The 22,887-nt window shown below is 43.4% G+C and overlaps 1 protein-coding gene across 8 annotated transcripts in view; it reads left to right on the top strand.

Moving 5' to 3' along the window:
* The window catches only part of LOC127600226 (CUB and sushi domain-containing protein 3-like), a 782,730-nt gene that overhangs the window by 397,841 nt on the left and 362,002 nt on the right, over window positions 1-22,887 (top strand). For all 8 annotated transcript variants that reach the window (XR_007962299.1, XM_052064574.1, XM_052064571.1 and 5 more), the window contains 2 exons: window positions 6,542-6,727; window positions 8,729-8,902. Coding sequence is in view for 7 of the 8 variants with exons in the window: in XM_052064574.1 (XP_051920534.1) it covers window positions 6,542-6,727; window positions 8,729-8,902 (360 nt within the window). In the remaining variant the exon portion in view is untranslated. The remainder of the gene's footprint in view (window positions 1-6,541; window positions 6,728-8,728; window positions 8,903-22,887) is intronic.

Here is a 22,887-nt window from a genome sequence, read left to right as displayed (position 1 = left end):
TCAAACCGGTTGTGGAAATCATGGATGCCGTGTTCTTTGGAGCCCAAGAGGAAAAGGACTACCCAGATTTTTTTTGCGAAAAGTTGAAAAGCCAGCATCTGTGACATTGTTTGTCAAGTCACTTAATGCTGAAAGGTACATATGGGTTTTAGAGTAACATATGCAGAAATTCAAGCAACATATTTTTTCAGGGCCGTCCCTGTTTATTTCACAAGACAATCTGAAGCCAATTCTGAATATTTTACAAAATCATGGTTTTGTCGTAAAAGAGTCTGCCAGCAGTCCAGATTTGTCTCTCTTTGAAAATATGTACCGGTAGTTCAAAATGTGTCAACCTAGACCCCAGATTATTGAGCAAATTAGGTTGTACATCAAGAGGAAATGGGAAAACATCTCACCTACAAAGCTTCAGCAATTAGTATACTCAGTTCCCAAATGTTTAATGAGTATTGTTGAAAGCTGATGTCACAATGTGTGCCCAATCCCATGTTTTTGTTCGAAGTGTTGCAGGGATCAACTTCAAATCGAGTGAATAGTCATTCACAAAAGAATGAATGACTGAATCATGAATAAGAAATCAAGTTTATCAGTTTGAACATTAAATGTCGTGCTGTTGTAGTGTATTCAACAGAGATGAGATTTTTCCGCTTTTTTCCAGTCAAAATGGACCTTTTTTTATATGGTTCCAAATCCGTTAGAACATTTTAGGGTGTGTGTAGGGGGTCTGGGTTTATTTCTGGGCTGCTGGACTTGTCTTCGGCAGACTCGGGACTCGTAATGTTTACAAATAAAGTTTTGCAAGCATCCATTTTGAATACCGCTTTTTCTCGTGAAGCGTTAATTAAAAAACAATGTCTTACTTCTTGTGATTGGTCGCTATATCGGCAAATGCAGAATCATAACCAATTCAGGTTCGCCATCCTAAACCCCTTTTCCGCGAATTATGAATGGTTTTGCACAAGGGATGTAGTGTATTGAAATTACTTGCGTATGTAGTCTGTATTAAACAAATGCCAAATGTTATCGAGACTTCTGACAAAGCTAACGTGCGTCAGATAGATGCGGATCTGAAAAACATGTTTCGATGGGACTGGTTGGTGAGAAAGCTGACGGTGTCCCCAGTAGTAGGAACCAGTAAAGAGGAACCATTGTCTGTGCTTGTGTCGGATTTCATGAAAAAGCTTGATGTCGCTGGTGAAGCTCTGTGTACAGTGTGTGACGATGTCATTTTATACGGAAAATGCATTCATAACCCATACATAATAAACAGTTTGGGACTTCACTATCACTATATGACATAAGAATCAACAGCTTTTTATCACATTTACACAACATTTTATGAATACCAGTAATTAACAAATCTTAAATATGTCAGGGAATGTGCTACCTATTTTAGTTTTGATTTTGAGCAGCAAAGTTACATGTTGGTGCTCACCAGGAATGCATAAGCAATATAACACAAAGGTCTATGTCAAATTTTCAGTCACTTGAAAGAATAGTGAGCAATCTTGGGATTTTTTTCTATGAAGTTTCAAGTAGTGTGTACTGTACATTGAATACACGTCATCTTTAGCATGTTTAGTTTAAAGTGCCAATTTTGTAAGCAAATAGGGAATGGTATTTCAAAAAAAATTGTAAAATTTAGTTGTGATAAAATTAATGGTTTTAATGCTTTAAAATCTCTAAAACCCATTAGCTTCTGGGGGCTTTGCCCCCCTGTGCCCCATCCGGGACATTGCACCTGTACCCCACTGGGGGCCTGCAGCCCACAGACCCCTGGCTGATTTACTGTTTTTCTTTCATCACTAGCCATTCTCATCCCTGATTCAATTCAATATAGGTTGAAAAAACATTTGCAATAATTGTATTCAGTTTGTATTTTTATTTTACCAACTTCAGTGGTAAAATAAAATCGACCACAAGTCTATATCGGCAACAGCCTTACTGAACATGCCGGGTGTTTAGGCTTAACACTTAATATGTCGCTGTTTCAACATAACAACTATGAGTTTCCCAGTTTCCTGTAATTTTCCTATTTTAGGAAGAAGAAACTGTTGGACTTTTTAGGGGTCGGTAGGTTTAAAAAAAATCCAATTGGGGATCATAGTTGCAGTTCAAAACTACAAAGCTTTACGAGTTGAGTTGTGAGTTTAATTCTGTGGTATAAATGACTCCATAAAGGCAAACATAGATATTAAACAAAATGTTCATATTCATCTGTCATTAGGATTTCTGATGTCAAAATCTGTCTGTAAGTAGCTATAATTACTCACATTCAGCCAACTCTGCAGAGCATTTGCATTTTTGAAACAATTTGATGTTGCGCTGAACTTAATTTCACCCTCATTGTTTTTCAGTGGCCTATAAATCCTTGTCAGCAGCGGCGTTTTGAAGATTTAGCTACTCTGAAAATGGATGCTTGCAAATTTGTGTGCAATTGACACTTTCAGTACTTTTGTTTTCAGGAAAAAAGTGTCTGATGTCCCTTTCATTGTCTGTGCTTAAGATAGCTCAGACCCAGTTGTCACCGTTGGAAAAAAAATATATTCCTCGGGTCATGTAAATCTATTTTAATTTTGCTGATATGAACAAGGGTGCATGTGCTGTATATTCAAATGAGGCATCAAAAAAGGGGTGAAAGGGGATCAAAATTTGAAAGTTTCTTTAGTGATGCCTCTTTCTGTCATGTCATGTTGAAACAAAATGGTCTTGGTTGATGTAGTTAAGGCAGCACACCGAAATGAGATGTGAAAATGTTCTCATGCTTTGCTTTTTGATTTAACCGACAATATTGTGTGCATATTATTGAGGATGCAGCTAACATGTTTTAAGTTGCTATAACCTTTTGTTAAAACACACAAAGCAGCCTAATAAAGCACAGGTGTCAAAGTCAAGGCTTAGGGACCAAAACTGGCCCACAACAGCATTTTATGTGGCCTGCTAAGGCAAATCACATGCATCGACATAATCAATCCATCTGTCTATCCATGGTCTACCTTTTATCCAGGGTCTCAATCTGTGACAAGCTCAAAGGTCCAGTAAAAGCCCCTATCCACTGAGTGGTGAAAAATTGCCAGTATTTGCGAAGGCAGTGAATGTTACCTTCTCGCCAGAGATCTTAGCTAAAAAGTCATCAGATGTTCTGCACACTTTATTTTTGTTTTTCCTTTTGGAGGGAAATTTTGAAACATGTTCAAAAATTGCACACGTGAGCATTGAGGGCCCCCAACAGAATAAGGCAGTCTCCAGGGGGAAAGCTCTCCAGCACACCCTCCACTCCAAAAAGGGTGGGTACTCTTCGCTGCTGTTTGGTGTTTAAGCAGCAGCAACAGTCAGGACCTTACCCTGAGGCTGAAGGAGGCTATCCTGTGCTACAATGGGGTCAACCTCAACGTACAGGCTTCAAGCCAGGGGACAATAATTATGCCCACACCTGCTCTACGCGTCTCACCATGGGCAAATCCAGAGTGGGAGAGTCTGAGCCCCCTCAAGAGGAGTGGTACCAGAGCCAGAGGTGTGTAAGAAGTGAGTCCGACTATGTCTAGTCAGAACTTGTCTGCCTGACACACCAGCTCAGGCTCCTTCCTTGTCCGAGAGGTGATCTTGCAGGTCCGGTAAGCTAGCTTCTCTACCCGGGAGTCAGACCGCCGCTCAGCTCACAGGGCACCCGACCCCTTCGAGCCATCCCACAAGTCGTGAGCTTGGGATGTGGGACACAAGTTGCCCTTTCTGGCTGTGCATGGCTAGGCCTCATGGGTGCAGGCTCGCGAGCCCCACCTCCAGGCCAGTGACCGGCAAGGTAAAAGTCCAACATTTTTATTCATAAGGGGTCTGAGAGCTGTGCTTGGTCTGGTGCCTCACCTAGAACCTGTTTGCCATGGCCGACCCTGCGAGGGGCCGAAAGCCACAGACTACTTTGTTCCTGGGATCATAGAGACACACAAACCCCTCCACGATGGTAAGGTGACTGAGGGTGCAATTAAAAATGTAATTGTCATAATTAACTCAAATTCACTAAAAATTTATCATGATTACTCACGCACTTTTGATCGTTTGTGAATTTTCTTTTGTATTTTTCTGTCCTATTTTTCCCCATTTTAATGCTCTCATCAACATGGAATCATGAATCAGTTTTCTATGTGCAAAATGCAAATATTTACTGAAATCACAAATTTTGATTTTCAATTTTACATGAACATTTTTCACTTGGAGCAGTTATTCACACATAATCTCTCACACAATATTACTGTCCATCAACAACAGTGAAAAACATATTTTGTCACACAACAGCTGCTTTACCAGCTCTTTTTATGGAATCGAAACAGAGCAATCTAACAATATAAAGTGCACATCTAAGTAAGTAAACTAGTACTCAGCCTATAGTGGATTTAAGCCATGGTTGCATACTTTGTTTTTCTCAAGTTTGCTTTGAACACAGCAGTCAGGCTATGTTGATTCTGTTGGTCCTTCTTGCGCGGAAGTCTCTCCACGGTTTTGTGTAGACATCATTTCGGATGACTGCACTTGTTTCAATGACAACACTGGAGACATTTTATTTTTGCAAGGTCGCTACCACTGCACCGCTGAACTTTCGCTGTCATGTCACCGTCTCAGCGCACCGTCACTGTCAGACGAACACAGAGAAGCTCCGCCCGCACTATTTATATGAACACAGAACACTGTAACCTTCCACACAAAATAGTTCTAAACAAGTAACAATCGCGTCAGTGGCATACATCGCATACCTCTATGATACAGATAACTTTGGTCTTGTCAGTGGAGCAATCTGGCAACTTTTTAAAAGTAAACTTTCCATTCATAAACTCTTTAAGTATCCATATTTGGTGTCTCACGCTGCCGTGGCTGGCAAAACAAACGCGTGTGGACCTATGCAGAGCGCTTGTTGTTTTTTTTCTGGTTTATTTATAGAGCAATGTAACATCCGCTGTGACGTGTGCCGCGTTAATCTCGCGAGAAAAAATGATATCCCGTTAAAATTCATTTAAATTAATGCCAATAAAAACGCGCTGAACTGACAGCTCTAAAAAAATGGCTTCATTTTAAAATTAGATTTGTGTGTAATACAGGGTATACATAAGTCTCTTTTCACCATTTCAAACATTTATTAAAAATGCAATTTATTGGATATTTTATTCAGATTTGTTCTATTGTATTCAGTGTTTATTAAAGTTTTTTTTTTTTAAATCACATTGTATTTGTGGTGTGGGATCATGTGCAATCGAATAATTGGTCCATTTTTCTTCAACAAGACACACTACAAATGTTTACCTTTACCTTTTAGCTGAATATGTGGCACCACAACTGAATGACCTTCAACCAACCATCATTTTTCAGAAAGATGGTGCACCACCACATTGGGGGTTGCATGTTCGTGGGTTCCTCAATCAAACATTTCCAGACCGGTGGATTGGGAGGGATTGGCCAATTCCTTGGCCGCCACGTTCACCAGATATCGCTCCCCTGGACTTCTTTCTATGGGGTGATGTTAAAGATATCGTGTATCGAACAAAGATAAGGGACATTACTGACCTAAAGCAAAGGATGACTGATGCCATTGCCACAATTGGTGAGGCTATGCTACAGCGAACAGGGCAAAAAATTGAGTCCCGTCTTGATGTGCTTCATGCAACTCATGGTGCCCATGCAGAAGTGTATTCAAAGAGGTAAAAAAAAAAAAACAACAACAACCTTTAATAAACACTGAATACAATAGAACAAATCTGAGTAAAATATCTAATCAATTGCGTTTTTAATACATTTTTGAAATGGTAAAGATACTTTATGGACACCGTGTATATCAGGCGACCATGTATTTATATGGGCTCACATTTATAATGGTCCTCTGAGGGATAGCCTAACTACGATGTGGCCTGCAACAAACATGAGTTTGACCCCCCTGGAACAGTTGTTTCGCGCTGCATATTATTTTACTTCTCAAAGCCTGTCTTTACTTTTGCTTGTATTTTGCTTAGTTTTCCTCTTGTCTGCTGTCTCTTCGCCAGGTTGATATCACAAATAATAATCTGTTTGCAATAGCCTTACCTGGATAAATAAAGGTTGAATACCATAAATAAATGTTTTTTTTTGTTTAGTTTTTTTTATATTTTAATTAATATCCGGATAGCCAAATCAAAATTCAGTTGAAAAGTCGGGTATGCAGATTAAAAACACCAACAATAACAACAACAAAAAAAATCTTGGTCAATCGTGCTGAAGACAACTAAAACACATTTTCACCAACGGTCTTTCATTTTATACTTACATTTAAACTGTGTGGAGCAGCACACTATTTTTCTCTCTAGAAACATGAGTAAGACTTTAGAGAAATCTCTCCCCATAGTTTTTGGTCTTGGTAATGTCCATGAAAATAAGTGGGTATTCGGTACTCAAGGCAAAAATGATGCCTCCAGAATTTTTAAAAATTTTTTTTGTTGTGATTCCCAAATGCCTCGAATTTGTTTGAGCTCTCATAAAAAGCAACCAACCGGTACATTTTTTTTTCTTTTTGTTTTCCATACAGTGGTGAATTGCACAGACCCTGGCATCCCTGCCAATTCAATCCGTGAAAGCAAGATTGAGCACGGCAACTTTACATTTGGCAGTGTGGTGTTCTACAATTGCAACCCTGGATATGACCTGTTTGGCTCCTCGGTGCTAACCTGCCAACCAGTTGGCCACTGGGACAAACCTCTGCCAGAATGCATCGGTACTGTGGTTAATTTAACAATTATTCATGCTTTCGTTCCGTCTTTCTTTATTTATTTATTTTGTTATTTCTTGTTTATTTCTTTCTTTTATTCTTTTGTTTTCTTAGATTTTCTTTATTTTGTTTTGGATGGTCTATTCTTCCTTTCATTTCTTTCTCTTTTTGTTTCTATATTTCTTGTTTTTCCTTTGTTTTTTTTCTTTCTTTTGCTCTTTTGCTTTCTTCTGCTCTTTTGTTTTTATTTATTTTGTATTTTTCTTTCTTTCTTCTGTGTTCTTTCTTGTTTTTTTCTTTTTTTGTTTTCTTTTTTTCCTTCTTTCATTTTCCTTTCCCTCTTTTTTCTTTCTTTCAATCTTTAGTTTTCCTTTTTTTGTGTATTTTTTCATATTTTGTCTTGCTTGCTTTCCTGTTTCTTTTATTTGTTCATTTACATTCAGTTTTTCCCCATTTTTGCTGTCTGTCATTCTTTCTTGATTTTCTTTTTTCCTTTTTTGTGTTTCTTTTGTTCACTTTTATTTACCTTTTTTCATTATCTTTCTTTCATTTTTATGTCCTTCCCTTTGTCATTTTTCTGTTTTTATTTTTATTTTTTTCTTTCTTTTTGGATTTACCAAATATCATTTGTCTTTTGATTTTCTCTCTCTCTTTCCGTCTGTCTTTCACTCTCATATCCAGTTTTACTGTGTCTATCATTTCTTCTTTATTCTGCTCTCAATTGTGAACAGTGTACATAAATGGTTCGACTGGGAGCCTTTTCTGAAAATTGTTGCTCATCTCGTATCTAAGTAATAGAGTGGAATGCTTTTTCAAAGTGCAACAATTTTGAAAATTAGCCTCTTGTGTTCGAATGTATGTGCAGCATTATTTGAGATTGTAATGTTCCTCCCATGCTGAGAGAAACGACTTCACATTTTTGCAAACGACAAAATTCTTCTAACTATATAAAAATGCAAGGGACACAATGTATTCCAACCAAAGGTATTAATGGCTGATGGCGATCAATTGGATTTTAGGGAAATTACCTCAACTCATCTCAACTGTATTTATAGAGCACTTTCAAACAGCCATCGCTGCATACAAAGGGCTGTACATGGAACAACTAACATATACAACAGTAAAGCAACAAATCGGTAACAAAGACGTTAACTTGTATTCGACAGTGGTAATTAACCAGCACAAACTCAAGAATAACTACCAATACAGTGCATGGCTAGTGACCTTCAAAATATACATGCAATCAGTAGACCGTACATTTTATCATGTGTACGGAAAGATCCGGACAGAGTCAGATTCTGCAAATGCAGACTCAGATAAAAGTTTTGGACAAAAGGTATTTATTGACAAAAAAATGGCGCCCGACTAACGAAGTACAACTAATGATGTAGGTTACAATAAGCCAGGATAAAACAAGATGAGAGTAATTTTTAGAAAATACACAAACGTTTTCCAATTAAAACTGTCCTGTATTCTGCAGAGACAAAATAATAATAATAATAATAATAATAAAGGTTTACTTGTGGATATGCTGATGAACTGCTCTTACTCCGTACCTACTCCAGTGCACCTCAGTGGGGCCAAATAAAGGAGCAGTATGTGTAAAGCTTATTTTTCTTTTTTTAGCAATCCGGTGGGTGTTTAAGAACAATGAAATTGTGTCACATACAGTACTGCCTGTATGGATTTCTGTTTTATGAAAGGCACTGAGCCATGCAATCGCAATTCTTCCATCCATTTGTTTTTTCAAGTCAAGTCAAGTCAACAGTATTTATAGAGCACTTTCGAACAGCCATCGCTGCATACAAAGTGCTGTACATGAAGCGATTTAACATACACAATAAACAGTAAGACGAATCGGTAATAAAGGCGGTGGAAAGCACCAAGCAGTAAAATCAAGGACAAATCATGCTGAGTCGAACGCCAAAGAATACAAGTGAGTTTTGAGGAGGGCTTTAAAGATGAGCAGCGAGGATATTCTTATTTTTGACTGCTCACTCTCTGCAGAGGTGAACTGCGGACACCCAGGATGTCCTCCACACGGAGTTATGATTGGAGAAAAGTTCACCTTTGGCTCTACGGTGCAATATTCCTGCTCTGGAGACCGCCAGCTCGTGGGAGACTCATTACTCACTTGTCAGCTTCATGGCCATTGGAGTGGCCCGCTGCCCCATTGCTCAGGTACACACACACACACACATGCACACGCACACGCGCACACACACTAATAGAATCACATTAGACAACATAATTGTGCACATTAATGAGATGTTAAAGTCTTTATTCTCCCCTCAGCTTCCTATGACATTGACAAAAATGTAATTACAAGCCTCACCATCCTGACAGCATTTTGTACATTTATGTTGAAATCAACAATTCACAATTGATAGGCTGTTATAGGTAGTGCTCATTTCGTTAATTAAAACTGCACAAAAATATTTTCATCAATGTTGTTACGAACTCGGGTAAACCGAGTTAGGGAGGAGGATCCAAAAAACGTAGACAAAAACAAGGTCCCCGAAGTAAGACAATTTAATGCCCAAACCGAAAATAAGCGAGAACATAAAGCGCTGGTCCACAATGCGGACCAGGAGGTAAATCAAAAGCAACTAACAAAAAGTGCTTGCACAAAAGGGCAAGAAAAAGGAAGTAAAGCCCACAAACTACGAACGAAAAACAATGTAACACTTTGTACACGCAAGAAAAGCCAGATCATCAAAACAAAATGGTACTCACACACAAACTTGGTACCGAGACGAACACGCGAAAACACGACGAGGTCAAAAGCCACTAGTCAATGAGCAATGGGGTAAGCAATGCCAAAAATAATACTCCCACAACAGGTGTCGAACGTAGGAGTCCTTAAATAGTGTCTCTATTGATTAATGATTGCCAGCAGGTGTGCTAGAGAGACCGCTCCTGCCACCAGCTGGCCAGACCGAAAAACCGAAATGTGACAGTACCCCCCCCCTCAACGGACGCCTCCTGGCGGACCACCCGGCTTCGACGGGTGCGCTGCATGGAATGCCCGAAGCAGGGACGGGTCTAAGATCCAGGAGCCGGGGACCCACTGCCGATCCTCTGGGCCGTAGCCTTCCCAGTCAACCAAATACTGATAACCCCTACCCCTGCGCCGAGAGTCCAAGATTTCACGCACGGTGTACACTGGTTCACCGTCAACGATTTGTGGAGGAGGCGGCGACGTGGGCGGAGGAGCCAGGGGACTGGTGGCCACCGGCTTCAACAGGGAAACATGGAACACGGGGTGGACCTTCATGGTGGGCGGCAGTCGGAGCTTGACGGAGACGGGGCTGAGGACCGATTCCACCTCGAACGGTCCAGTGAAGCGTGGCCCCAACTTGCGAGATGTACCTGCGAGTCGTAGATCCTTAGTTGCCAGCCACACCTTCTGTCCCACCTGATAGCTGGGTGCTGGGCGTCGGCGACAGTCAGCGATCTGCTGGTTCCGCTGAGCCGTGCGTGACAGTGCTGCTCTGGTCTCCTTCCATACGCGATGGGCCCGTCGTAGATGCAGCTGTATGGAAGGGAGTTCCACCTGACCCTCCTGAGAAGGAAACAGAGGAGGTTGATAACCATATGCTGCCATGAAAGGAGACCGACCGGTCGCTGATGAGACGAGGGTGTTGTGGGCGTATTCCACCCAAGGCAGGTGGACCGACCACGAGGAGGGGCGATCGAGGCAAACGCAGCGCAGAGCTGCCTCCAAATCTTGGTTCATGCGCTCCGTTTGACCATTGGACTGTGGGTGGTATCCGGAAGACAGACTCGCCGTGGCCCCCATGGCCTGGCAGAAACGTTTCCAAACCCTGGAGATGAATTGAGGGCCCCGGTCTGACACAATGTCCACCGGAATTCCATGAAGACGGAAGACGTGTCTCACTAGGAGGTCGGCGGTTTCCTGAGCAGAGGGCAGATTGGACAACGCAACAAAATGGGCAGATTTAGAGAAGCGGTCAACTATGGTGAGTATGACGGATTTTCCCCGGGAAGGAGGCAGGCCGGTGACAAAATTCAGGGAAATGTGGGACCATGGTCGAGAAGGGGTAGGCAGCGGTTGCAGCAAACCAGCCGGCAGTTGGTGGGACGCCTTGATATAGTCCTGGGTATCCTTGCGTAGCTCCGGCCACCAAAACCGCTGCGACACGAGGTCCAAGGTCCGGTTCACCCCTGGATGGCATGCCACCTTAGAAGTGTGCCCCCACTGTAACACCTCTGCGCGCAGAGGTGGGGGCACAAACAGTCTCCCGGTCGGACAACCAGCCGGGACTTGAACTCCGTTCTGGGCCTCCTTGACCTTACGTTCGACGGCCCACCTCAGTGCCCCCACAATACAATGGTCCGGAACAATGCTTTGGGGTTCGTTGTCCCTCTCCGCAGGGTCATGGATGCGGGAGAGGGCATCCGGTTTAATGTTCTTTGAGCCCGGGCAGTAGGTGAGCGTGAAGTTGAAGCGAGTGAGGAGAAGCGCCCACCGTGCTTGGCGGGAGTTTAGTCTCTTGGCTGACCGGATGTAGGCAAGGTTCTTGTGATCAGTGTACACCGTGAATGGCTCTTCAGTACCTTCGAGCCAATGTCGCCATTCTTGTAATGCCAAAACGACGGCTAGCAGTTCGCGGTTCCCCACGTCGTAGTTGGCTTCTGCTGGGCTGAGGCGACGAGAGAAGAAGGCGCAGGGGAGAAGTCTTTGGTTGACTGGGGATCGCTGCGATAAGACGGCCCCCACGCCGGATTCCGACGCCTCCACCTCTACGACAAACGGAATAAAGGGATTAGGATGCTGGAATACTGGAGGGTTCGTGAAGGCTTTCTTTAATTCGGCGAACGCGTGGTCAGCATCAGTGTCCCACCTAAAGGGGATCTTGACCGAGGTTAGCCGGGTCAACGGCAGGGCTCTCTAGCTGTAGTTGCGAATGAAGCGGTGGTAAAAATTAGCGAAACCCAGGAAACGTTGCAACTGCTTTCTGTTGGTGGGCGTGGGACACTCTACCACGGCCTTAACTTTGGCATCATCAGCTCTCAGCTGACCCTTCTCGATAATAAACCCCAGAAAGGAGATGGACTCGACGTGAAACTCGCACTTTTCTGCTTTTACGAATAACCGGTTCTCTAGTAGACGCTGCAAAACCAGCCTGACATGGTGTTGATGTTCTGCAAGAGTCCGAGAGAAAATTAAGATGTCATCTAAATAAACAAAACAAAACAGGTTCAGAAAATCTCTTAATACGTCGTTAATGAGACACTGAAATACTGCGGGCGCGTTGGTCAGCCCAAATGGCATGACTAGGTATTCGAAGTGCCCTAATGGGGTCTTAAATGCCGTCTTCCATTCGTCCCCCTCACGAATACGGACCAGATGGTAAGCGCTTCGTAAATCGAGTTTGGAGAATATAGTGGCGGATTGGAGGGGGGCGAACGCCGAATCTAATAACGGAAGTGGGTATTTGTTCTTGATGGTGATCTCGTTCAGGCCCCGATAATCGACACACGGGCGTAACGTCTTGTCTTTCTTTTCGATGAAGAAGAATCCGGCCCCCAACGGGGATTTAGACGGCCGAATGAGGCCAGCCGAGCGTGAGCTATCGATATATTCTCTCAGCGCCTCTTGTTCCGGCTGAGAGACCTGATATAGACGGGAATTCGGGAGTAAGGCGTTCTCCAAAAGATCGATGGCGCAGTCGTACGGCCGGTGAGGCGGCAAGGACTGGGCACGGTCTTTACTAAACACTTGGCGTAGGTCATGGTAAATACGCGGAACCTTATCTAAACAAATAACTTCTGGTGGCTCGTTCCGGGTCGGCCCCCTCTTTTCTGCCGCCGAGCGCAAACAGTGAGTATAACAAAATGCGCGCCAACTCTCGATTGCCGGACGTTCCCAGGAAATGACCGGGTTATGTTCGCGCAGCCACGGCAACCCCAACACTAACGGTACGGATCGAGACCGCATGATATAGAATCTACGGTATTCGATGTGATTGCCTGATAATGTTAGTTTCACCGGCGCGGTGATTTCTTTCACTTCCGCCAGGAGTCGCCCATCAAGATCGTGAACCCGCTTTGTCTCCCTTAGGACCTCAACCTGGCAACCCAGTTCCTTAGCTAGGCTGGGGTCTACAAAACAATTGTCCGCCCCAGAGTCCACCAAGGCCCGAAAAGAAATGACCCGTAACGGACCATAAAGAGTTCCGTCCAACTCGAGTCTTGGTGGATGTCCCGGATGGACCTCCTCCCGTCTCGACTCACGTGGCGCAGTATCGGGCACAAACTCACAGTTTTCGGGGCGCCCGGACGGGCGGGACGGTGTCAAGGAACAGTTGGAAGCCCGGTGTCCAGATTGGCCGCAGTAGAAGCAGGCTCGATCCCGAATCCGACGCTCTCTCTCCGCTGGTCCCAGGCGTCCGCCTCCCAGTTGCATGGGCTCCTCCTCTGCGTCGGCTGGATCGGAACACGAATGACGCTCGGGTCCGGGTGGTCGCCAGGACTCGTGCTCAGCCGGCCGACGACCCGTACGTCGGGGTGGGACACGGGTAGTTCCTCGCTCTTCCGTACGTTCCCTCTCACGCTCCCGCATGCGGTTGTCCACAATGAGGGCCAAATCGATGAGCTCCTCCAAGTTGCGGCTATCGTCGCGGGTTGCCAGTTCGTCCTTTAACGCCGCACTTAACCCGCGGCGAAACAAACCACACAGGGCGCGGTCCCCGTAACCGCTACGGGCGGCCAAAATGCGAAAAGAGATGGAGTATTCGGCAACGGATTGTCGTCCTTGCCGAATAGCTAATAGCCGACCTTCGGCCTCCCTTCCCATAACCGGATGTTGAAATACGCGCCGGAACTCGGCGACAAACTCTGGGTAGGAAGACCGAAGCCCGGGTTGAGCATTGCTGATCTCTACTGCCCAAGACGCCGCCTGACCAGTCAACAGGCTCATAATGAACGCCACCTTCGTGCTATCTTTCTCGTACGTAGCTGGTTGTTGGTCGAATATCAGAGAGCACTGGTGTAAAAAATGCTTGCAGAGAGCCTGTTCTCCCCCGTAGCGAGGGGGGTGGGGGAGATTGGGCTCTCGCCCCATGATCGGGGAAGAGGGTGTCCCGGATGAAGCCGCCGGGACCCTTGGGGGTGGCGTTTCTCGGGGGGTCGCGTGTTCCCCTTGGGAACACAATATCTCCAGCCGCTGGGCTAGGACGGCGACTGCCTCCCGGAGCTCCGAGAGCTCCTGTCGTTGCTGGCCCACTAATTGCCCCTGGCTGGTCAAGGCGGTCATGATCTTGTTAATGTCTACAGGATCCATTATGGTGGGAGTATTCTGTTACGAACTCGGGTAAACCGAGTTAGGGAGGGGGATCCAAAAAACGTAGACAAAAACAAGGTCTCCGAAGTAAGACAATTTAATGTCCAAACCGAAAATAAGCGAGAACATAAAGCGCTGGTCCACAATGCGGACCAGGAGGTAAATCAAAAGCGACTAACAAAAAGTGCTTGCACAAAAGGGCAAGAAAAAGGAAGTAAAGCCCACAAACTACGAACGAAAAACAATGTAACACTTTGTACACGCAAGAAAAGCCAGATCATCAAAACAAAATGGTACTCACACACAAACTTGGTACAGAGACGAACACGCGAAAACACGACGAGGTCAAAAGCCACTAGTCAATGAGCAATGAGGTAAGCAATGCCAAAAACAATACTCCCACAACAGGTGTCGAACGTAGGAGTCCTTAAATAGTGTCTCTATTGATTAATGATTGCCAGCAGGTGTGCTAGAGAGACCGCTCCTGCCACCTGCTGGCCAGACCGAAAAACCGAAATGTGACAAATGTAGATTTTTCACCGGATGAAAACTAGACCAGATGAGACTAAAAACCCCATTAATAAAAAAATAATAACTTGGACTAAATTAGGATGCATTTTCATGGCCTAATGAAGAGTAAACAAAAATGCAGCTCACTAAATTAAGACTGGGCTAATATATATGGACATTTTAGTTCATGAACAGAGATGACACAAATGTATGATTTTGTCAAATTCTTTCTCCTTCTCCTCCTCAGTTATTTAACTGTTGTGCCAATAGTTATCACTTGAAATAATGGTATCCCTTGCTACAATGAGTGAAACCTTTACGAGTTTGTTTTCATTTAAGGGTTTTTTTGTTTTGTTGCTTGCATTCAATGATTGATTGCTGCGTGGAAAATAATGCAAGTACTGTACTCATTGCACCAAACAGCAATAACCATATGTGACCAAATTGGGGGTATGTGGAAACATTTTATAATTTTGCACCAAAAATCAGATCAGCTGCATATTAGCTCAAGTATCAGAGGCAGTTTGTTTTTTTTTCCGCATACAACCACATTGCCACAACAATTGTCACTCTATTGAAGAGACACATCAGAGCTCACCACAAAGACATCTTGGTAAATTAACAAAGAGTTAGAAAAACAACAGCTATAGACTTCCAACAAAAACAAACCGACACCAAAGTAATACTGTCTCATGTACTAGCTCCTAGAATGTAGCGTTAGTCGTCACTTGTTGATATAATTGGGTATGAAGTTGAATTTGTGCGAACTGAGATGTGTTATACTGATCGGGCAACTATGGTTTCAGTTGCATTGCTAGTTTGATTTGGAGTATGAGCTCATCTACGAGCAACTAGCGAACTATCGTCAACACAAATCACCTAGATAGCTGCACATGTATGCAAACTAAAAACTAAACCAAAAAAATCCTCGAGGTTAAAATAAAATAAAATGATATTTATTTGAGTGGCACACTTAATTTAGAACAAATTTAACCGACATTTTCATACAAAAAATAGCCTAAATGTGTTACAAAAGTAAAGAAAGTGGCAGAGATGAAAGTCCTCCGGATTTTCCCGGAATTCCGGGTTTTTCAATTTTTTTTTATTAAAATCTCTCTGGAGAATTGAGGAAAATCTGCCTAAAATTAATCCGGATATGAGTTGACAACATTAAACGAAGACGCGTTTCAGTTCGTTTTTTTAGCTTTCACGAGGATAGCCATGTTGAGACACTAACACTAGTTACAGTAAAGAGATTTTCGTCTCTATAAACACACTTGCTAAAAAACCCCTGTGGAACGAATAAAAGACAGCGTGGACAAGACAGTTGTCGTAAAAAATATATTTGGACAAAAAGGGAACACACACAGATTGGCAGGAAAACATGTCCGTCCGACTTCGAGTGTCGTCTCGGCTAGTTTAGCTTCGATGTTGTCGTGTATGATGTCGGGTCTGTGTCGTCGTTGCGTCGGCGCTGATTGGTTGAAATCAAAAGACTCGCTTGCGTGCATGTTCGCGCTGAAGCACGCACAGCAGGGAGCAGCGGACTATCTACTGCTGAGGCTCGCTGAACTTGAGTGGCGTCGCCACAACAGTAATGCCCTCACCTTGCATTCTCATGGCCTCGCTATTTCACTGAGATATCGAAATTTCGTCAAGAAGGGAAGCCATAAAGGGTGCACATGTGCACACAAAAGGAAGATTAGTCATTGATTGTCGAGTATTTGAATAGCGTTTTGTGTAAACTGATTCATGCGTGATCGGCCAAGTGTGTGTGTGTGTGTGTGTGTGTGTGTGTGTGTGTGTGTGTGTATTTATTTTTCCTGGATTTTCAGAAAAGTCCACTTTCATCTCTGGTAAAGTTGTCTCTGTTTTGAATGTCTGGAGTGGCCAGAGTTCTTATAATGGGGTCCAAAGTTGAAAAAAAAAAGTGAACCACTGCTTCCTTGTTGGGGCGGCCCGTTAGTCCAGTGATTAATCACGCTGAGTTCACAGTGCAGAGGTGCCGGGTTCGATTCCAGCTCTGGCCTCCCTGTGTGGAGTTTGCATGTTCTCCCTGTGTCTGAGTGGGTTTTCTCCGGGTACTCCAGTTTCCTCCCACATTCCAAAGACATGCATGGTAGGCTGATTGAACATTCTAAATTGTCCCTAAGTGTGAGTGTGGGCGTGGGTGGTTGTTCGTCTCTGCGTGCCCTCCGATTGGCCGGCAACCGATTCAGGGTGTCCCCCGCCTACTGCCCCACGACAGCTGGGATAGGCTCCAGCACCCCCGCGACCTTCGTGAGGATTAAGCGGTTTGGTAAATGTATGTATGTATGCTTCCTTGTTTTGGTCAAGGAAATTTCCTTTCCCATTCTTCTATGAGATTAACTAGCAGTACCTTGAGGGGAGGATCGTTAGAATTCTACAAATGTTTAAGAAAGGTGCCTGCAAGCAACATTTAAGACCCCTTTAGCAAAGGTTACTCCCAACTAACATTTGCGAAATGATATTAGACACAATTCTTCACAGCAGCAACATTTCAAGCAACAAGACATCAACATAGTTGACAGACTACGAGAACATATTCAAATTTCACGCTAAAAATATATTTTACAAATCTCACACAGAAGGCGCATTTTGTTCTTTCTATTTCCTCTTCGGCACTGTTTTTGTCTTTGCTGCAATATTTCAAGCCTTGCGAGGTTACATCTTCTCTGAATCATTTGTTCTGAGTGCATGGAAAGAATTCACAAGATTGCACGCTACCTTTGCCTCTCATGGCAAAGTTAACAAAGCTTTTAAATGTTGGAAATGAACCACACCCTTCTTCAGTCTCAATTACTTTCCAGTTCCAACTCGCTGAAAGCCAACCAGGAAGGTCGCTGAGCATTTGCCGGTTCTCACCACTGTCATTTAGGACTCAAACACTGGAGCCTTTCTTACAGGACCACCAACATACTTGCGGAGATGGTGGATCTTTTTCTTTACTGGGATGTTCTTTCTTTCGATCAGCATTTGAAAAGCCCTTTTCCAATGTACTTAATTGGCTTGCCATTAAGAACCTGCAGTCTCTGGTACAGATAGAGAGCTTATCTTGATGGCTTCGGCGAAAGCAATGGCCAATGCAGTAACTCCGCCTTCCTGCATCCCTCTAGTGTTGTTTTGTGACACAGCGAACCGCTGTGCACTTGGATTGAGGCATGAAGATTCTTTCCTGGGTTCAGATTGATTTTCTTAATTGCTTTTTTTTTTCTTGAACTGCTCCCTTCATGAAGAAAGGTCTGATAATTTGTCATCTGAGTTGCTGTCTTGTTTATAAGCTTTGCAGCATTCATTTGCTTCAAGGTTTATAAATGTTTAAGTTTCTCCGTTTATGCTTTCACATTGTTTGGTTTTCAACATTCTCTGCTCTCTTGCGAGCCTTACTTTTTTTCTAAAATTTGAGGGCTTTTAGTTTCTTCCTTTCACATACAATCTGGCCGTTACGTTAAGAGCGGCTTCAGTTGCTGCTAGTTCTACTGTTGCGTCTTGTTGTTGTTATCACTTTACTCTCATCTTCTGCAAGATTTGCTCATGCTTGTTGTGTGATCTACGAAACTGTATCATGTGTCCAATCTGCTGCGTGTGTCCGTCAAGAGTTCCACAACTATGTAGCTCTTCATTAGTTTATTTGACTTCTTCTGAGGTGTCTTTCATGCAATCAATGTGGTTGTGCAATTCTGTGCCAACAGGGTCATCAAGTGCTTTTTTAGCTTGTTGAGCAGCAGTTTTCCATTTGTCATAACTGACCTTGAAACAAGTTTGAAGCTTATTTACGCTTTCTTCATGCAGTGCTTGGCCTTTCTCAGTGAGCGTTCTCATTCTTACACTTTTCTTCAAGGTCTCTGCTGTAGCAATAGGGGTGTTCGCACGGCAAGATTTGGTCCGGTGCTACGCCGGGGCTGCCCCAGTAGAGCGTTCACACATGCAAATTAGCTCCGGCGTAGCCCCGTTTGCGAAGCAGCACCGATGTAAATTTGCACGTGCGAACACAACTGGGTTAAATTTGCTCCAGAGCAAATGCTTGTGAAGAGTACGTACGGCGAGAATGCGTTGCTTTCGTGTTCTGTCGGACTTCCGTCATGTGTTTGTTTAATAACGACACAAGACTTGGCTGGTAACATCTTTCCTTTTGTAGGAGACTAGACTGCCTCGGAATTGTTTGTGTAGTTTGTTCCTTTGTTGTGTGTTCACAACCCCCCGCTCCCCATATATAATTTATTTTGTGGTTTCCTCTCTTGATTTTCTGTTTGGCGCATTACGTGTTTGCTTTTCTGAGTGTCATTGAAGTCATCGTTGATTTACGTTTTCGGGGGCGGTCACTCTCGAGCAGAAGGCACAGAGACCGAGAAGGAGAAGGATGTGCCTGTCCAGTAGTCGCTTGAGTTGTGTATACGTTTTAGAAAGAACCAACACGACAGCTCATTTGTTTTATGTCGTTTTGCTCCGCTGCAGAAACTGCCGTGTGAACGCAAGTGGGGCTGCACCGACGCTGTGCCGGACACGCTCAGCGGCTTTGTACGTCTGAACGCTCCACACAATTTGCTGCGGTGCAAAATACATCGGTGCAGCGCCAGAGCAAATGTGTGCCGTGTGAACACCCCTAATGTGTTTTGTGCTTACTTGAGATGAGCTTATTTCTGAAGGTTTTTTATCAGGAGATTCATCTTGTTTCAACTCCAGTTTCAGTGTCACAACCTTGTTGGTGGCCCCTGTCACTGTCTTGTCTATGTGCTCCTATTTAATTTGAATTTAAGTGTGTTCAGATAAATAGTGTGGCTTGAACTCAACTTTATGGAACAACCTTTAAATATTACAAACTTAAATGGTCTCTATTCAAATTTAAGAACCTAACCGTGTGTTGTAATAACCTTAAAACAATCTCTTATGTAATACAATACAGTTAAACGGGTGTTACAAAACAAGGGGAAAAATTACTTTAGTTGGCCAGGTCAGTCAAAATAATGAATTGCCCATTAAATGCCTTAGTGTAATAACTGTCACTTAGCATCAAAAAAGCAATTCCCAAATTTAAACCAGGGCAAGTTACCCTTTTAAGCACTCATGGATTCCCTCAAAAGTCATCCGTGTCCTCACATCTTCCCACTATTCATGCTCTAAATGTTCATTCTAATGTCAATCCTTTATTAGGTGGTAACACTCCTTATGAAAAAGACCCCAGAGTATGAGATTTAACTGCATTATCTGATGAGGTCGTGAGTTGCACGGGGCATCCCAAGGTTGCATGAGCTCACCTTGTCTGTTCACCTTATTTACAAATGACTGTGTTAGTTCCCAACCAAATCAGTATGTCGTAACATTTTCAGATGACAGGGATCCTTAGTCTGCTCACTAGTGACTAGTAGTCTTTGTGACAGAATTGACACATTTGTTGACTGGTGTAATGAGCACCACCAAAGCATGAATGTGGGAAAAAAAAACGGAGAAAATGGTATTTAACTCAAAATCAATTGGCGACCACAAACCCATTTCTATGAATGGCGCGTACATCAAGCAGGTCTCCTTTTACAAATACTTGGGGATTTACAGGGATTTGCAGGCTTAACTGGCAGACACACCTATCAAATGTCTGCTCGAGGATCCATCCGAGTCTTTACTTCTTGCAGCATCTGAGAATATTTGGAGCATTATGTTGATTTTCGACAGAGCCACCATTGAGTCAGTCCTGCGCTTTGGAATAACCAGTTGGTTTGGGAACCTAACTGTTAAATATAAATCTCAGATGACCAGCTTAGTTAAGGCAGCAGAGAAGATAATGTGGCAGCCCCCACCCCCTGCTCTCCAGGATATATACTGTCCAGGTCTGAATATTTTTTTCACCTGCAGATCAGACGTCATGATCACAGCGTGCATGACCTCACACACGTCTGCTAAGTTTGAAAGTAAACTGCAGCATCCATTGACAAATACAGAGATTAGTTCAATTCAACTCTCCCATTTAGATCCGCTTCATTTCTAAGTGCCGACACTCAGTTCCACACATGCACATCTGTGCTCCGCGCTGACGCGCCTCTCTGCTTATCCTCAGCTCCACCCGCCATCTATCCGGCCGCACCAACGTAGGCGGTCCAACGGTGCCGACATGTCTGCTGAACAAAATCGGGATGTGCAAAATGCTGCCCATTAGAGGTGCACAAACAAACAAGCGCCTCACAGCTGTCAAGCGGTGACAGTCAAATTGCGTCAACATTCGCCTCCTCAAAATCAGTGCTGGTACATGCACGGAAGGCACAACTACCAAGCAAAGAATGTCGCGTAAAAAATACTGAGAACAGTCCATAGCAAGTCCACAGTGGATCTACACGAAGAACAAACACCATATGACAAAAACAAATGACAAAAAAAAGGCAGAGCTTTTGAAGAGGACTGCCAACTATGGCACTAAGTTGGACTAAAAAAACAAAACCATCCCAAAAATGCCATCAGACCCCCAATAAAAAGATCAATACAAAACTCAATTAGCACACAAAATAAGGAAATTCACATAAATTGATTAAATCAAAAAAACAGCAATATTTATTTCATAAGCCACATTGACTCAAAAGCAATAGAGGTCCACAAATCTAAACAGAAACGCACAACTTTGGGCCAAACTCCAAACTTGTCTTCTTGGACAGCACCTATTGTGGCTATTAAGTGCATCAACTAACTGTGTCCCCGAACAGCTACGTATAAAGATCCTCTTCTTCAATGTGATTCTAACCCAAATTTAATTACCTGAAAATTATGACTTATTTATGTCTGTAGCTATGGAATATTTTAACATTGGAATATTCTACTGAAAATTTTAATGAGTCACAGAGTATTCGGATAAAAAATAATCATATATTCTGCATGGTTTTAAATATTTAAGTTTAAAAAAACACATTTGCACTCAATAATGAATGACCAACTCATTTTCATTTTTAGACAATCAACAATTAATGCTTAAATTTGATCTGTCCAGTGCAGCAAACTAATTTCCTCGAGTCACATTAGTGGGAATTTACACAACTCTCTCCCCATCGCCCCATCTTCTATGAGACAAAGTGACGATACAACCCCATCTCTCTATATAGAAAGAGAGAGAGAGAGAGAGAGAGAGAGAGAGAGAGAGAGAGAGGGAGGGAGAGAGAGAGAAAGAGAGAGAGAGAGAGAGAGAGAGAGAGAGGGAGAGAGAGAGAGAGAGAGAGAGAGAGAGAGAGAGAGAGAGAGGGAGGGAGGGAGAGAGAGAGAGAGAGAGAGAGAGAGAGAGAGAGAGAGAGAGAGAGAGAGAGAGAGAGAGAGAGAGAGAGAGAGAGAGAGAGAGAGAGAGAGAGAGAGAGAGGGAGGGAGGGAGGGAGGGAGGGAGGGAGGGAGGGAGGGAGGGAGAGAGGGAGAGAGGGAGAGAGAGAGAGAGAGAGAGAGAGAGAGAGAGAGAGAGAGAGAGAGAGAGAGAGAGAGAGAGAGAGAGAGAGAGAGAGAGAGAGAGATTGTTGTTTTTTTTTTGTGAGGAATCACAGTTTTTCATAGATTTTGGAATTGCCCCATTGTCTAATAAACAATGGGTGTTTATGAATTATATTTCTGTTTGTGTGTATCCACACCTTTGCTTTTGATTTAAACACATCAATGACCCTCTATTTGTGACAAAAAAAGAAAAGGTTTTGTGGCTTTTTTTTTTTTTTTGATGAGTGTTCTCTCAACATAATTTTAGTGTGAGACTCAAGCATTTCGTGTAGTCTTTCAACTAAGTTACTGTTGCTTTAAAGATTTTTGCTGGAAAGAATTGTGGGTAATATCCTGTCTGAAGGTTGCAACGAGGCAACTTTACAAAGCATTACAGTCCAGGGCTGTCAAACTCAGGTCCTGGATGGCCGCTGTCATGCATGTCTTCCAAGTCTCCCTGTTGCAACACACCTGATTCAAATGATCAGATCATCAGCAAGCTTTGCGGAAGCCTGACATTAAAACTGTTCATTTGAATCAGGTGTGTTGCAACATGGAGACTTGGAAAACATGCAGGACAGCGGCCCTCCAGCACCTGAGTTTGACACCCCTGCATGACACAATTCAAGTGATACTATCCTCCAAGTACTGTATTTCCATATCTCAACTCACTTGAAAAGGGTAGGAAAGAAAATTTCCAAGGCAAAAACATGAATCCGAAGAGGCCCATACTTTTCTCGCAGTCCAAGAAGCTCTGGCCGAGGGGGGTGCACTGTCGGACCGGGTCTACTGATAGACAGGAAGTGGTGGGGTGTAATTCAAAATTAAAAAAAAAAATAAGAAAAAGAGACAGAAAGTGGTGGTGCTATAGATTTTAAATGAAAAGTGGATACACTCG

The sequence above is a fragment of the Hippocampus zosterae genome, chromosome 5, assembly GCF_025434085.1.
Source record: "Hippocampus zosterae strain Florida chromosome 5, ASM2543408v3, whole genome shotgun sequence".
Taxonomy (NCBI): domain Eukaryota; kingdom Metazoa; phylum Chordata; class Actinopteri; order Syngnathiformes; family Syngnathidae; genus Hippocampus; species Hippocampus zosterae.
This window is presented reverse-complemented; position numbering and strand designations above follow the sequence as displayed.